Genomic DNA, 12381 nt, shown 5'->3' on the forward strand with positions numbered 1-12381 from the left:
CATTCCATCTTTTTTTACATTTAACAAAACAACATTAATAATTCTATAATATAATTTATACTTGTGGTTTTTTCTCGCTCATTCCGAGATTAATAATTTTGCTATTTTAGCATATTTTATTGGTTTTCTTTTTCTAGAAACCCCAAAAATACAAGTTTAGACATTACCGCAATTGATATAGTTATAAAATTTGGAAAAACATATACATATGTATTCAGATATATAGCAGAATAATATCAAAAAATAATGTAAAAAGAGTTAATAATAAAAAAAATAATTATACAGTTCCATATCATGCATTCGAAGTAATTTTATCATTTCAAAATATGTCTCTTTAGATACTGCTTGATTACCTACTAAGTTTATTACATTCTGTTTTTGTTTAGTTCCGTTTTTTAAATATTTTAAATATGAGGGGAAAAACAGAGCAATAAATTTGGGAGTAATAAATGTTTCAGCGAAAGAAATAACTTCCATCATATGCTCATATCTTTTTTTATCTTTTATAGAGTTAGGGTTAAAATCATAAAGCATTTCACAATATTCATTAAAATAAAATCCATATGGTTTATTTATTTCATTTTGATCAATTATTGTATCATCATTGTTGTTTATACTGTTGTGCTCATTAGTTTCTAAATTATTCTTTTCTTCATAATTTTCAAGTACTGCATTTTCTTCACTTATTATATTATTCATCATTATATTACTGGATCCATTTTTATAAATACTGTTCCAATATTTTATAATGAGTAATATATATGATGGTAGAACGCTAGAAAATAATTCATAATTCCCTCTTAAAAAAAAAACATATTTTTCAGTAATATTTTCATCGGTATTTATATTTTGATTAATCAACTTTCTAATAACTATCATAATATATCTATCATATAATTTTTTTCTAGCTATACTAAAATGATGATAATATTTATTCATATAATTTGTCTTTAACGAAAAAAATGTTTTAACTAAAAATGAATTTTGATTTGCAGTATTATCCAAGTTAGTTTTACCCAAAGATGTGATTGATGCAATGTCAGATGTATTGTTAACTTTTTCTACAATGTCTAACATTTCTATCCCATTAGATAAATATCCATTTTGCATTAAATGATTATTGTTTCTATTACACATAATGTAATATCTATATGTTAAACTAAAATGCTCATTAATGAATTTTGTAGTATCATGATTTTTATTATCATAAGTTTTTCTCATTAAATTATTTGAACAATCTACACCTCGAAAAGAATAATCAATTGTACTTAAATTCGAAAATAATTTAGCTATATCATATAAATTATTATAAAAAAATATAAAATTTTCTTTCAATATAGATAAAACTTGAAATTTTTCACTAATATTCATCATATCTGCTTTTTCGTCTAATTCTTTATAAATACTCCATTTTTTTTTCTTTTTTTCATTTTCCATAACATTCGGTTTGGCATTATTATATGCATTTATATCACCAATATAATTTCGAAATATGCCCTCATTATTTGTATTCGAGCTTAAATGAGGTTCTAAATCTATATTGCTGTTACTGTTATGTGATATCCTATTTTTTGAATAAATTTTTCCACATAAAACATTTTTAGCAAATGTAAAAATATCATTTTGGCATAATACTGAAACATCCATTATTTGCTCAAATGACATTTTATTTAAGTCTGGTATTCGATTTATAAAATCTAAAGAATTAAAACAAGATCGAATATCTCCATTACAATTATAAGATATATTTTTTATAACTTCTTTTATATTTTTATTTAAATTTATCATTTTACAATAATATCGCTCAGATAATGCCTTTTCTAGATATAATGGATGTATTTTTTTTAGTTTTATAAAATTAACAAATGGAGAATAATTTATATCAACTCCTAATAATGTATTTATCGTTTTTATTTTTTCAAAAGAATTTATAAAAATAATTATTGGGTGTATACAATAACATTCACGATTTTTTTGGTTTTTCCTGTCTTCATTAATATATTTAGAATATTCTTTTTTACACGAAATAACACGATTAAAAACAAATTGAATAGAATTAACACAACTCTTTCTGAAGTCTTCAGAATATTCTAATTCAGATAACGGCAACTCATCAATAATAATAGCCCGAGTATTAATATAATGATTATCATAATAATTTTTTTTTTTATCATATTCTTTTTTGCTTTTTAAATTTAAATTTATAAAATACCTATACAGGCTACTATTCAGAATTATGTTATTTATTGTCTTTTTAAAATCTTTAGATACAAGCCAATTCATTATATTATCATTTGTTTCTAAGCATTCGAAAATATCAATCAAAAGTTTTTTTTTTATAACATATTCTTTTTTTAATAAAAGCATTGTGTTTTCTATTAATTCATTATATTTATTTAACCCGAGCATGATTCTTTTATTTATTTTATATATTTCTTTTGAATAATTTATTATTTTATCTCGAACCTTTTCTGATATAAAATGCAAGCCATCGTTTGATGTGTCTACATTTTTTGAATGAATATCAGTTTTTTCCTTTTTTTTTGAAATGTTTTGGGAATGAGAAAATATCTTTTCTTTCCTCTTATTAAACAAGATAAAATCATTGTAAGTACATAATGATGAACTATTTAAACATGTCGGAATTTTTTGCCCTGTGTTATTTTCATTTATTGAATATTTAATCTCTTCTCCTCTTTGTAACCATTCAAAGAGCTCATAATTTTCCTTATCCATTCTTTTGATGGAACTATTTACTTTGATAAAAGAATTTACAGAGTCCTCCTTCAAATATTTAACAATCAAATAATTAATAATAGTTATATCAGTTAGATAGTTAGTTATAAATTCATTACAATTTATTAGTTCATTTATAGAAATATTTAAATTCATATTATTTATTAAATTATTATTTATGTTATTTATGAAAATCAGCTCAAGCATATTATTATCAGAATAATTTATATTCTCAATTATTTCGTCTACATATTTATTCATGCCACATTTAACTTGAAGATTAGGATGTGGGTTTGGGAACTCCATCAGGTTGTCTATTTCATGCTCTTGTTTCAAACTTTTTAAAACATGTAAACAACTTTTTCTTTCGTTTAAAGAATTAATAATAGTTGTATAATTTATAAAAGAGTTATTATTGCTTTCATCTATTATTAACCATTTTATCACTTCTCTAGAATTATGAAAATCTATAAAATTTTTAATTTCTCTATTTATCGAATTATTTAATAATATGTTACTGTTCCATTTGCATTCTTCCTTAAAATTGGATAAAAAAGAAAATGATTGATATATTTGTTCAATATTTAGATTACTATTTTGTTTTTTTTCAAAATAATATTTTCTAAATAAAGTATCTTCAATTTTCTTTTTAATATTTTTTTTTTTCATATAACAAATTACATCCTCTTTTAATGTGTTAGCTAAAAAAAGGTTACTCCTATTTTCTGCCATCAAATGATTAGCTATTTTTAAATTTTCAATTATTAATTTATTAACAGTATTTGATTCAAGAAAATTAACATTAATATTTTCATGTATTTTATTCAATTCATTTAAGTTTTTAATTACATACTCATGGTAATTATTATCTACAAATAAGTCTATTATATTTTTTTTTTCAATATTATTTGATTTTTCAGAATTTTGGAAAAAATTTGTTCTAAAAGTGTAAGAAAAATCTAAAACACTTTGGATTTTCTTCCAAATAGTGTTGATTAATTTATAATTTTTATCTATGTTTTTGTAATAACTATTGCTCATAAGCGAAAATGGTAATAACAACTCTTCTTTTCCGTCTTTACATTCAACACTTTTGATTGACGTCTCTAATATATTTATATATGTATTGTACATTTTTAAGAACATCTTAGTTGATTTTCCATTCAAAATGCTGTATTCGGTTAATTCGTCTATGATCACTTTTTTTACTCCATCATTACAACTGCTATTGTTTCTATTTTCATTACTATTGCTTAGGAGTATATTCAGCTCCTGCATATTTGTGTCACTCTTTTCGACACCTAACTTTGCTATTTTATTTAAATTGGCTATTTCTTCTTTATCTATATATTTCCGTTTATTATTATTTCCACTAGTACCCTCAAAATCCATTCCATTATGTTCATTCAATTGGTCATTATTTCTATTGTTTTCTGGTATTCCTTCGTATATTTTATCATCTATTATTTTGGATTGCTCATATTTTTTTTCATTTTTAGTCTTGGGTTTTTTATTATTGCCTATTTGACAACTCGAGTACAATAAAAATTCATTATAAGGATGATAATAATAAGAGTTATCCCCGTCTGCATTTTTCATATTCCTAATAAAATTTATATTTTCTTGGGATTCAGATTCATAGTAGCATTCTCTTATATTTAACTTTTGGCATATATATTTTATTAAGGTTGTTTTTCCACTTCCAGGGGCACCTAATATTACACATACATTTTTCAATTTGAGTATATCTTCATTTTCTTTACTGTTGCAAGCAGCTTGTAATTCTTTACATAATATCGGATCATTGTTAAAATTTATTATGTTTATAAAAAAATGTAAAATACTTAATTTGTCCTTTGGATGTACTAATATTTCGTCAAAGTTTTGGGGCATATAATAATTCATTTTTTAAAGACATATAAGGGAAATATATATTTCCCAAAAGCTTATAATAAAAAAAATAACTAATCAAATTAAAAAAGGATAATTTATTATGCTATTTTTTTTCCATTTTTAAACATCCTATTACGAGTCTACATAATTATTGTGTATAAATATAATAAATTGTATAAATAAATATATGTGCATATATTTATACTCTTAAAAAATATATAGGCATACAACGCAATATCGTATAAACCCGTAAACTTGTTTATGCACATTGTAGCTAAATGTTGCTTTTTTCATATACATACATAAAAATATATTATATAATATGTATATATATATATGATAGGAACCTTTTCTTTTTTTATTTAAATAAATTACATTCCTATTATTGTGCCTTCATTTATTGACTTAAAGAAAAAAAATATACAATTCGATAAAATTTCATACATTTTTAATTTAACAAAATATATATATAACATTTTTATTTTTTTCGATTTTTTACATTAATGTGTTTTTCAAATATTATTAGCATTTCTCATATTTTATACTTATTTATACTAGAATAATATACATTTTTATGGGGTACTCGTTTTGGAAAATTTTCACCATAAAACAACAAAATCAAATATTTATATTTTTTCTAAACCCTCATAAAAGATAATCATAAAAATAGTAGGTATTATTCCTTGCCGTATATACTCATTTTTTAGCAAGCCAAGCAGAAGGGACATATATATAACACAACATATTATAAACCCCCATACATTTCATTTTGGGCTTTTGAATTAATATTGCTGTTCATTTGGAAATAGAAAAAAAAATATTACTATTAAATTTTATAGTGACAAAAATGACTGAAAACATAAGCAAAGTTAATAGTACAATTGTTGAATTGTTGGGTATGTCTGATTTATTTAGAAGAATGCAAAATTCATGTTGGGGAAAATGCATACCCGATGTTCATGAGCCATTTTTATCAGTTGGTGAAACAAGCTGTGTTGATAGGTGTGTTCATAAATATTTGGAGATACATACATTGGTAGGAAAAAATTTACAAGAATCACAAATTATGAAATAGCTAAGAAATCAAAGAATTCAAATACCTAGCATAATATATATATATAATATATTATATACCTAGAAATTTTTACATACTATACAATTTTGACTATTCACATCACTGTGTGCTAACTATAGATTTTTATTTATTTTCTTTTGTCTCATAATGATTTATTTTTTACCCATTTTTTACATATTATCTAATTGCTTAATAACCTATATATATGTTTTTCCACATATGCATACAACCAACCCCCCGTTGTAATTATACACATAAATGTGCATTTTGTTTTTAACTTTAAAATCGTTAATACGTTCTTTTAATCTTAAACATATATTATTAATGTTTTATTATTGATATACCACAATTATATATTTTCTCCTCCTTTTCCTTTTAATTACTATTAAAAATAAAATGCAAAATAAAATAAAACAATTTATGCCTATGTATTTTTATTCTTTCTTAACCTTTTTAAAAACAGTGGCCTTAAAAAATTATTTAAATGTGATAAATTTATTTTTTTTCATAAACATACCAACTCTTATAGTTGATAAAACGACATTAAAAAAAATTATAAAACAAATATCAATAATAATAAATATTAAAAATGGAAAAAATTAATAGGATTGTTTAATTTTTATTTTCTATGAAATAAATAAATACACCGTGATGAAGGAAAATATCCATACCTTCATAAATATAAAAGTATATATAGAAGAAATAGCACAACGATTGTTTTATATTATTACTGTTTTATTTTTTCTAAAGGCTATAGAAGCTCGCTCGCTTTTAGGATATACATATTTTTTTCGTTTTCCTTTTCATATGTTTAGGTTTTTGTTTTTTTTACTTCCATATTTGTAACTTTATATTTTGTGAAATAAGCACATGCATATACTGAATACATAAATAAGTTACATTATCAATGTTTTAGAAGTTCTTTGATTTTGTCATTTTCTGTTCACCAATTTATGGTGAGGAACCCACATTCTATTATTTTAATTTATTCATATTTTTTGTGATGTTTGGAAAGTTTATGTTTTATTTAAAACCTTCTAATAAATTTGTACCAAATCAAAAATGCTTGTTCCAATATATTAATAAACATAATTATGAGTCTAATATATTTAAAAAAAGTGTAAGGAGGATGCTTCTTTTTTTTTATAAGGAAGTTCATCCAGATTTGACTCGAGATTTACCAGAAGAATTAAAAAAAATCAATAGTGAATCATTAAGTATTTTAAACTCCTATATAGACATATTAAGCTCACCAGATAAAAATGAAAATAACATATTTGTAGAAAAAAAGTTAGTATTTTTTAAATTATTTGAAAATTCGGAACATAAAATAATAAAGGGAAGATATAAAAATATCGAACTAAATTTACAGACCATAAATAATAATTTGTCTGAAGAAGATAGGGAAAGTATTGTAGCCAAATTAATATATGATATTAAAAAATCATTAGAAAAAATACAATCAAAAAATATATTTAATAATAATGATAATATGGAAGATTTTGAAAATATTATTGATGACACATCATCTTATTTTAGTCATATAAAACAAAAAAATGAAAAAGACGGTACTATAAAATCTATATGGGATGATCTAATGGATCATGTAAAAAATAAAGAAGCTCTTTATCATCCTTCCGAAGAAGAAATCAAATTAATACAAGAAAAAAAAAGTTATTTTTATTACATAAAAAAAAGATTAGAATGTAAATATCAAAAAATACATCATAGAAAACGAAGGAAAGAAAAATTGCAAAACATTAATAAAGTTGCTAATCAAATTGTTCAAGATAAATTTGCAGACATTGAAAAAAAAAAAAAAAATATAAAGAGATATGATGAGCAAATATTTCTTAACCAAAGTTATAAAATTACACAAATGGGATATGATCCAAATTTAATTTTTTTTAATAAGGATATTAATGATGATAAAAAAAAAAAAGCTATTGAAAATATTTGTGGAATTAATTTAAATGATGATGCTGATAAATGGTTATTAGAAAATTGTTTAAAACTTTTAAAAAATCACAAAATACAAATACCTATAGTTTTTTACACTGGAAAGGAAATCTCATTGTCCCAAACATTTGGATATATTTATGTAACCATTTAAAAAAGAAAAAATATCTTTATATGCATACTATTACCAATAAAAATAAAACAACATGAATATATACGTTTTTATATTATAGCTTCCAGTAGATTTTTGCTTAAATCAATTTTTTACGTTTCTAGAGAATAACCTTCATGAAGCACGAACTATTCGTGGAAAGGTAAGAACAAATAACCTCATTTTTTTGCAATAAAAATGTGTATCCTATCTATGCATATATTATATTCATTTATTTTTTTTATCCAATTTCTATTTAGGTGTTAAAGTGCTTTGATATGTGACTTATAGAAATCAAAAATTTAATTAAAAAATATATATCTTTACAGTTTTTTAGACAATTATATAAATCGAAGCATTCGGATTCATTTACAATGCTTATATATTATAAGAGGATACCAAAGTTGGTATGACTACATATGAATTATTGCTTAATGCATGAAAAGTATAAAATCATAAATAACAAATGAACTATGCAAAATTATATGAACGAAAAAAAAAAAAAACGGAAAAGGAAAGCGCATATGCATATATACATATATATCTACTTTTCTATATCTCTATATATACATAAAAATGGGGCATCAATTTCAAAATTTTTTTTTTAAAACAATGCATAGCATCGTGTCCACGTATAAAAAATCACGTACGATGCAATGTTTAGTAAATTAAATGACAAATATTAATATATAAAAAAACAAAAAACGTTTAATAAAATATATGTAAAATAATAATCATAAAAAATTTGTGAAGAAAAGTAAGTGTGCATATACACGGTACATATAATGGTGTTATCATTTTTTACTTTTGATACTTAATATGTTAACACTTTCAACACGTTTATATTTATCTTCATTCGATATTTTATACACGTCACAAATATTTTGTCTACATAAAGGACAGCTAGGTAAAATATATTTCACCTTAGTAGTATTATAGACCAATAATCTTATGCATAATTCACAAAATCCACCATGCATACATGGATATAAAACAATATTTTTTGGACGCTCATCACATATTTCACAATATTCAAATGAAGAAATTATTGAATCATCATCTCCATTACTTTGATTTGAAATTGCATCATTATCGTCATCACGTTTTGTGACACTTTTTTCTCCACATTTACTATCCCCTCCTGATAATCTTCCATAAACCCATTTTCCTTCCATATATTTTTTATTAAAAATATTTTTTAAATTAAATATATTTCCTTTTTTATTGTAACCCAATTTATCTTCATTTTCATTCACCCCATTATTATTTATATTACTTTTTGTGCTTCCCAAATATTTTTGTGATTTATGTTTTTCTTCATATTCTAGAATATCATCCATAGTGAATTCTCTATATGTATGTTCATTTACTCTAGTTAATGCAATTTTTTTTTGTTTTTTCTTTTTATTTTCTATAATATATATTTTTTTTTTTGGTTGCATATTTTGCGTAAAATTATGAAATTCTGTTAAATTAATTTGTTCTAAATATGAATCATTCAAAATGTCCATAAATAAAATGGCGCCTGTTATTATTACAGTAATAACTGTTGGCTTTCCAAGATTTATTAAAATAAAAAACATAGCAAATGTTACATTCATTCCAAATAAAGCCTTGCTAACATAATCTAAAATGTAATAAGCATACATGTACTTATTATTGCTTGAATTATCAGAATTGTTTTGACTATTTCGAACCCACTTTTTAAATATTTTATTTCCAAAAAATGTCATAAAATATATTAAAGAGCAACACCATATAAAATACTGGAAGTGGTAACTAAATATCGGGTCAATATCACTTATCCACCATAAAATACAATCCTCGCATAATATAATTTCTAAAAACAGTACTGTGCATAATGACCATAAATATTTATATAGATATCCTTTTTTGCTATTCAATGATAGTCGGAAAGCTCGGTAAAAGAAAAGCAAAACAAACTCATATAATATTCTTGAAAATATAAGTCCAATACGTAAAAAGAGAAAAAATACTGTTAGGATAATAAAAATTGGTGTAATTTTTAAATGATTTTGTGTCGGTATAAATAAAAATAAATAATTTTTTCCATTATTATTGTTAATCTTTTTAAATATATCTCTACACATTTTAAATTTGAATTCTTTTATTTTGTATATATAAATATCATGTTTTTTTAACTTTTCATACATTTTTATTGTTTCCTCATAAATATTATCTGGTCTTTTTTCATTATTTGTACTATTTTTATTACTTTTATTTAATTTATTCAATATTCTATGTATATCATTATATAATTTATAATTTCCTTTATTTATTTCAGTTTTTATCATATCATTAGTTAATGTCAAATTTTTTATTTTTTTTTTATTGAATTGAAACAAGAATGCTCTTGTAAACATATCATTATATCTCGAATCGATTAATAATAATTCAGTATCATCAACATTTATTTTTAATAAATTATTATATAATAAAGAAAATTCAATACTAAACAATCCTAATAATATAAATATAAATAAAAATGCTCTAACAAATTTGTTTACACTAAATTCTTCTAAATTGGGTTTTATTTCATACCCTAATGTTTTACCAATCAAACATCTTTGATAAAATCGTAATTCATGTACTTCATTTTCATTTATATTATCATTCATGTTATTATTTATTATATTATCTCTTATTGTTAAGGCGTAATAATTCATTTCTTCACTATTCGAACCTAAACTTCTTGAATTTCTTTCATTTATTATATTATTCATTTCTAATACATTATTTTCATTATTTATATGTATAATATTATCTTCTCCTTCTTCTACATTTATTTCACTATTTACTTCAACTTGCTCTTCTTCACCTCTTATATAAGGGGCTTCATTTGTATATACCTCATTATTTGATCTTTCATTTTCGATATTGTTATTTTCATTAATTTCATGTCGATTAAAAGTTGTTGCATTATTATCATTTAAATTATTTTCATCCTCCATTATATTATTTGAAGGGTCATTTTGTGGTTCCAAAACAGTATTTGAATTTTCATTTATATCTTGAATATTTGTTATTCTTTCTGCTTGATCATCATTTATAGTAGGATTGTAAGTATGACTAGATTGAGGTTCATTATTATTTGCATTGTTTAATGTTGGTTTATTATTTTCCTCCTGTTTCATATTTGAAGAAAAAGAAGGTGATATATTTTTTTCGATATTATCACATTTTAAATCTGTATTTAAATTATTATTCTCGTTAATTTTTACATTTTCCGTATAATTATTATCATTTTCGTTATATGTATTTTCTATATAAGCATTATTTTTTAAATTTGAATTTTCTATATTAGTGGTTTCATTGTTTAAATGATTATCATTAGTATATTCATTCTCTTGTTGTATGACTATACTATTATTTACACTATTCACATTATTATCATTTTCATAATTTTTTTCATGTTTATTTTCAGACCCATGTTGAGCCACTGTTTGGTATTTATTTATAATTTCAAAATTATTATCTTCTATATCATTTTTTATATTTAAATCACTGGAAATTTTATTATTTTTATTAATTAATTCGAATTTACAACTACCTAGCGATAATAGAATTTGATCAGTTTGCTCTTTTTCATTATCATCATTTTGATTTATATTTTTTGTGTGGTGATTTTTACACCAAATTTGTTCATTTTCAATTTCTACTTCATTAATGTCTGTAAATTCCTCTTCCATTTTATTTATAGTTAATTTTTCTTTTTTCATTTTTTTTTTATAATTTAAATAATTATTCCATTAAATGTGAGAATAATTATTTATAATTTAAAAAATCGATTTCACGATTTTCTCTACATTCTTTCGATGTTATACACATGTATATGAATTTTATTATATAACTATATACATGCGCATATGTTCATTGTTTCCTTTAAAACGTATATCATTAACATTTTTATATTTCATCGCTTATTCATAGAAGATATAAATATTAAATTTTATGGCATAATACACTGTTTCGAAAAATAACAACACCAAAAAAAAAAAAATTATAAAATAATATATACAAAGAATGCAATCGGTTTACAAATATCATCAGTTAATTACTTTTTGCATATGCTTAATATTATACAAATGAAATTCAGAAAAATTTTACGTTGGTTAAAAATAAATATATATGTAATGCTTATAGGGAATTTTTCTTTCTTATATATAATTGTGTGGCAAGAAAATTCAGCCGTATATTATATTATTTATTTTTGTTTAAATAAAACATGCAAATAAATAAATATATATATAATATCAAATGAAATAAAATAAAGCATTTAAAACTAATAATCTTAAGCGGATATATGTTATATATTCTTACATGTGTACTTATATATATAACGTAAATATAATTATTATATGTCTCTTAGGTTTTGTTAAAGCCAAACAAATGTAACAGTTTTACAAACATCATTTATAAATATATTATATACATAAAAATATTTCATGTAATATATGTATAAAAATATAAAGACACGATATTTATCGGATTAAATAAGCATTAATTAGTTCATTATTTTTTGATGTTATTTATATTATTAACACTT

At 22.1% G+C, this 12381-nt stretch overlaps 4 protein-coding genes across 4 annotated transcripts; 2 read left to right on the forward strand and 2 right to left on the reverse strand.

Moving 5' to 3' along the window:
• Nucleotides 1–258: 258 nt before the first annotated feature.
• On the reverse strand, nucleotides 259–4641 carry PVVCY_0600730 (conserved Plasmodium protein, unknown function; the record flags this gene model as incomplete). Its single annotated transcript, XM_008627217.1, has 1 exon — nucleotides 259–4641. One exon carries the CDS (start codon nucleotides 4639–4641, stop codon nucleotides 259–261), a length of 4383 nt encoding a protein of 1460 aa, XP_008625439.1.
• Nucleotides 4642–5476: 835 nt separating this feature from the next.
• PVVCY_0600740 (mitochondrial import inner membrane translocase subunit TIM10, putative) lies at nucleotides 5477–5704 on the forward strand (the record flags this gene model as incomplete). Its single annotated transcript, XM_008627218.1, has 1 exon — nucleotides 5477–5704. One exon carries the CDS (start codon nucleotides 5477–5479, stop codon nucleotides 5702–5704), a length of 228 nt encoding a protein of 75 aa, XP_008625440.1.
• Nucleotides 5705–6707: 1003 nt separating this feature from the next.
• PVVCY_0600750 (conserved protein, unknown function) lies at nucleotides 6708–8098 on the forward strand (the record flags this gene model as incomplete). Its single annotated transcript, XM_008627219.1, has 3 exons — nucleotides 6708–7805; nucleotides 7897–7977; nucleotides 8075–8098. 3 exons carry the CDS (start codon nucleotides 6708–6710, stop codon nucleotides 8096–8098), a joined length of 1203 nt encoding a protein of 400 aa, XP_008625441.1.
• A 510-nt stretch (nucleotides 8099–8608) lies between these two features.
• Nucleotides 8609–11554, reverse strand: PVVCY_0600760 (zinc finger protein, putative; the record flags this gene model as incomplete). The annotated part of the gene is made up of 1 exon (XM_008627220.1): nucleotides 8609–11554. The coding sequence occupies one exon, from the start codon at nucleotides 11552–11554 to the stop codon at nucleotides 8609–8611; it is 2946 nt and encodes a 981-aa protein (XP_008625442.1).
• Nucleotides 11555–12381: the final 827 nt, after the last annotated feature.

This window comes from Plasmodium vinckei (genome assembly GCF_900681995.1).
Source record: "Plasmodium vinckei vinckei genome assembly, chromosome: PVVCY_06".
NCBI lineage: Eukaryota > Apicomplexa > Aconoidasida > Haemosporida > Plasmodiidae > Plasmodium > Plasmodium vinckei.